General features: G+C 39.1%; 1 protein-coding gene across 1 annotated transcript; it reads right to left on the reverse strand.

The window, feature by feature from the left end:
- Window positions 1-514: 514 nt before the first annotated feature.
- On the reverse strand, window positions 515-4,688 carry ren (renin). The gene is made up of 9 exons (XM_034126608.1): window positions 4,514-4,688; window positions 4,028-4,172; window positions 3,470-3,593; window positions 2,821-2,939; window positions 2,505-2,701; window positions 1,946-2,068; window positions 1,713-1,854; window positions 1,513-1,611; window positions 515-1,023 (listed from the first exon to the last, which is right to left on the reverse strand). The coding sequence occupies exons 1-9, from the start codon at window positions 4,588-4,590 to the stop codon at window positions 862-864; spliced, it is 1,188 nt and encodes a 395-aa protein (XP_033982499.1). The 5' UTR covers window positions 4,591-4,688; the 3' UTR covers window positions 515-861.
- Window positions 4,689-5,185: the final 497 nt, after the last annotated feature.

Raw genomic sequence — 5,185 nt, forward strand, 5'->3', positions numbered from 1 at the left:
ACCAAGATGCATTTTTACTCCTTAAGGATGTTGTTGTTCAGAGCTTTTCATGATGAGCTTCAATGCGATACAAAAATAAAGAGTTTTACTCTAAACAAAGTTACTCGGATTACAAAATGTAAAATGTTTGCTTTTTTTCAAAACAGAAAGAAAGACCATTGCTCAGTGAAACGGACCACAGGTTGCACTAAAACTATAGAGCAGAAATAACTTTGTTTAGGAAATGTATATCTCACTCCTACTGTAACTGATGGCTACCAAAGATAAAGCCCCAATGTAAAGAAGCAACTTCTGTGGGAGAACAGCACCGTTACACATCACGCTGTGAACATACTTCCATGACTACTGTGATATGGCTAATTAAATCTGCTACAGCAATTGGTTTTCAACTTGACTTCCCCATGGTCACAAAATGCATTTGACACACTTGTTGGAAAACAATGCAGTTATTAATGCAGTCTGGCTCGGGTCTAATTTAAATCCATGTAAACAAGTTTATTCTTGTCAAGTCAGTACAATACATGTATGGTTTTCCACTGTATCTATGTGATCATTTTAAGCACAGTCTCACACACAGACACCAGCACACACACACTTTGCATTTGCTGGAAGATGCGGCTTTTAAATAAATAGAAAACGTTTAGAATGCATTCAGTGCATTTGCTACACATAATGCAAGATATAAGATGCTGATATTCCTAAATGTGCACTGCTATTTACCTTTTATATACTACAGATGTAGTTTGGTCATGAGTTACCGTTAAAACTACTGTAACTGAAGCGAAAAATGGATGAAGAGGAGATAGCAGCAAAGAAAGAGAAAAAGAAAACAGAGCAACATGGCTGAGGTTTATCTTCCCGTCAGACTGCTGTAGCAAATCCTATCCGATTATTGTGGCGGTCAAACTCTGTGTAGTAGCGGGCAATGAAGTTGGCTCCCAAAATCCACATGGGACCTGTAGGGGGCGGCACATCCAAGGCCCTGAAGGTGACGGTGCAGACGTCCGCTTCGATCTGAGTTTGCTGCAGCCACAAGGAAAAGTCAGATTTATAACAAGACACTATAAGAGTAGCATACAGTGATGGAAGAAGCAAGCAGATCCTTCACGTAAGTAAAAGCAGCAACAACACAATGTAAATATAATCTGTTACAATTAAAAGTCAAAATACAATAGTATTATCTTCTTGTGTACTTAAAGTATAATCAGTAAGGTTTAAAAAAACCTTCTTATTACATAGTAAACCCACACAAATTCCAGCATATGTTCGTAGCAATTTGACCAAGTCTAATTAGCCAAATAACTAAAACATGCGTTGTAAGTATTTGCAGCTGTGAGTTAAATACAGCACATAAATAAATACATCTTTCTGAAATGTAGTGTAGTAGAAGTATTACGTTTTAAAAAGTCCTCAAAACTGTATTTAGGTACACTTCTTGAGTGATTGTACTTGATTGCATTCCACAACTGCACGTTTATATAAATATGATTCAGTATGTATCATCCTTCTTACCCATAAGATATAATCCTCCCAAGTGAGAGAGTATTCCTGGCCCCCCAGGTGGAAAGTGACACTGGGCAACGTCTTGACAGTGTTACAGTTGACTTTGTACTGATGAACAAAACAAATCAAAGGGTGATAATGGGTTGATGACTTTTCTTTTACAGACTAACGTATCTGTGGGAAACCATGTTGCATGCTTAAAAACTTACTCCACTTTCATCCAGCTGTGCTCCGATGTTTTTCATCAGCGCGGACACAGAGGACGCCGGGCCTGTAATGTAGGAGGAGCCGCTGTCGATCACTGCTGTGCAGCCCTCAGCACAAAACATCATCTCCATACCCACAGAAACCCTGGAAGCATGAAGGGTTGCACAATAAAACGTGTTGTTTCTCAATGAGTGCAAATACACATGATGTTTTATGTATTAAGAACAATTCTCACCCTTTCATGTTGACTTCCCATTTGCCAGTCTCTTTAGTGTCCATATAATTAAAGTTTCCGCTGTAGTAATCTGGGTCTGTGCCACCAAGAACCAGCTCTCCACCTGGGGAGTGTTTTGGATCCCTGGAAACACATTTCAAAAACCGTTCCATGACCTCCCATGACCTCTCATACTTATGAATTTTCCTAGAAAAATCCCAGGGAACCTTTATCATTTTCCCTCAACTGGTTTCACTGGACAAAACTGAGATTGATAAATAGAGAGTACGTGTTTTCTTCGAGCACTCGGTTCAAAATCAGCTCATAGGATGTCATTTAATAACAACATTTTCATAACAGATATTTATTAAGACAATATTATATTTCTATTTTGCAATTAATCAATTCAATTCAACGCTATGTTAAATCATTGTAATTGTTGTTTAATTCAAAACAAACACAAAAGTGTAATCTATATGTTCTTGCTAGCAGTGGAATTTTTTTTTTTATCTTACACATATAATGATTTATCTTCTGTTTATTTCATACAAGCTGGATGAGTTTAGTGGATTTAACACACCTGCTGTAGTAGATAGAGAACACCTCTTCCGTGAGGACATGCTGAGACATGATACCGTCAAACACGGGAGTAATGCCGTCGATGGCCACGTTTGGGTAACCCATCCCCAGGACTCCATCAAACTTGGCAAAGATGAAGGGCATGGCAGACAGAGAGGCTGCCTCAGCAAACACCTGCACCACAGGGATCCCACCAACCTGCACACAAGCTCAGAGTCACATGTTGGGAGTGGAGGCCGTGGCAGGACATTAAAGAAACAGTTTGTTAGAAAATAAACAAATTCTTTGTTTTTAAACTGGTTTAATGAACAACTCACCACAACCACATCCTCACTCAGAAATCCCCTGACATTCCCTGCAGCATACTGGATGGAAAAACCGGTTCCGTTCTCAACATAAGTCCGAGATTGGGAGGCATCGTATCTGTTGTGAGTGACTAAAAGTTCAAAATTCATTTGAGTTGTCAAAGTAGTTTGGAAGCTTTATCAAACAATGATTCTTGAGCCTCATTTATATGAAAATAACAGTTAAAACTGCAATCAAATTTCGTTTTTTGCCCACTTTGGGAAAAACCACACCAGTTGTAAACCACATTTAAGTCCATATCTTGAACTTTTACACATCCGTCAAATACGACTTTATCCTCCATGTGTTTCTTGGAAACTTGCAAATGTAAGCCCAACTTTCACTATCCTTTTGGTGTGCACCGACTTCTGAGGAAAATATGTTATTCTTATGTTATTCTTTAGCTGTTAAGTAATCCACTTTCTTTGCCAGTTTTTGAGCTAGTCTGTCAAAGAGGTGCTGAGCAGGTAGTGGAATATTTGTGGAATACTTGGTTTTCAGAGCTTTTTCCTTTAAAACAGATGCCTGCTACAGTACCAAAACAGTAGAGTATTTGCTCTAACAGTAAAGGCCTTATTGCAGCTGTAACTAAAAGTTATTTTCTGGGTCGCGGACACTTACAACAGGCGGTGGAGAAAGGTGAGCAGCTTTGCGAAGGCACCCACAGGTTGGCGGAGCCGGTGTCAAAGACCACGTTGAACAACTGGGGTGGAGAGCCAATACTGATTTCCCCGAAGTACTGGGTCTGTTAGAGATAATAAATACAATTATACAGTTATGGTGATCTATTTCCTGACTTTCTTAAACCAGCTAATTCCTTTGTCGTTTTGATGTTGTTTGATGATGTCTTTCAAATCCTTCTTTTGTGCAGTTAACACAAATTGAATTTGAGGTCTTTAACGATGCCACTGATGATACAATTATTACATGAATCAAAAGTTTAAATCTAAAGGCGATCGTATTTGCTGTTTTATTCTGTAAGAAGTTTTGAGTTTTGCCAAAGACAAGCTTCAAAGCCCATGGTTGCTGAAACCCTCAAAACTAAAGTGTCTTTTTTTAGCAGACATCAAATTCAATTACATGTAAGCATGTCGGTTTCTACTAAATTGAGCCTTCATAAAACACACAATCGTTTTTCAGAAATGTTCCTTAAATATATAGTACACAAAATTGTCTCACGTCTAAGTAGTTGGTTAGAGGGGTGGGAACAGTTCCGTTTTTGTCGTCTGTGCTCTTCTCGGCTAACTCATTTAGGATCTGCTCTGCAGAAACACCCATGTCCCTCAGTGTCTCTCGGATAGAGGACATCTTGTGCAGGGAGATTCTGGAAACAGAACAGACATTATTAATGTCTGGCGGCAGAAACGTAAAGACTTTGTGACAAAAAAAGAAATACTATGTTTACATGAAGTACTATTTCCATGCTACATATCAACTACATATGCCTGGTCGCCATCCCATTTTAACAATGATGCTTTAATAATGCCAGAATGCTTGCTCTCAGTGCTCTCAGCAAGAAAAATGAACAAAAACATATGTTAGGCTGAATGCTGAAAACAATAACTTTTACCAATAAAACATTTGTTTTCCTTTGTTTATTTTTGTTGTTTATGTCTTCTTGTTTTGTTCAAGCCAAGAAGACAGTTTTATATGAAAAAGTCTCACCTTCTCAAGGCATGGGTCCATGTCACTGTCGAAGACAAAGCAACCAAAAACATCCAGTAATTCATCAACAGAGCCATGGTGAATTATCAGATGACAGGTGGAAAATACAGACCAGAAATGAAGGCTGTATATGCAAAGTGGATTTTCCCAGGTTTGAGAATATTCCAGAATATCGAATATTATTAAAATGGCGGATATGAAAGCTGCTGCTCTCCCTCCCGTACTGCTGCCTCGACTCCCTTTATACCAACTCCTCTTCCTCATATGCCTCACCTATATGCCACTGACTGGATGGGAGCTCTGCTGGGGGTGACCACTTGAAAGCAAGCTCTGCTTTCCTCCTCCCAACCCCCTCTACCCTTCTGCCTTGGTCCCACAACCCTTACTGTGATAACCAGGTCCCTGTGAGAGGTCTGACCTTTGACCTCTTGAAAAACATTGAAGACAGAAAGCAGGGGTGCAGAGCTGCTGAGATTGCTGACGTCAGTAGGATGGACACCTTGTCTGCAGGGCCTGTGAGAACTTTTAGATTGATTGAAAGTTGACTGATTTGTTTTAAATTGCTTACAAATAAACTTGTCATTTTACATTTGACCTTCATCGATTTATACACATCTGTTCATGTATAACTTTAATTAGATGAGGTTTTATAAAAAGGCTGATTTCGTGAAA

This window comes from Trematomus bernacchii, unplaced genomic scaffold (assembly GCF_902827165.1).
Source record: "Trematomus bernacchii unplaced genomic scaffold, fTreBer1.1, whole genome shotgun sequence".
Classification (NCBI taxonomy): Eukaryota; Metazoa; Chordata; class Actinopteri; order Perciformes; family Nototheniidae; genus Trematomus; species Trematomus bernacchii.

What these genes read in the sequence shown, in the direction of transcription:
- ren (XM_034126608.1), bottom strand. Translation starts at nt 4,590, where the DNA reads ATGGCTCTGTTGATGAATTACTGGATGTTTTTGGTTGCTTTGTCTTCG. An exon ending in ACCTTTCTCCACCGCCTGTT is followed by an intron (nt 2,940 to 3,469) that starts GTAAGTGTCCGC and finishes TTGAACTTTTAG; the next exon opens with TCACTCACAACAGATACGAT. An exon ending in TGGGAAGTCAACATGAAAGG is followed by an intron (nt 1,855 to 1,945) that starts GTGAGAATTGTT and finishes TCATGCTTCCAG; the next exon opens with GGTTTCTGTGGGTATGGAGA.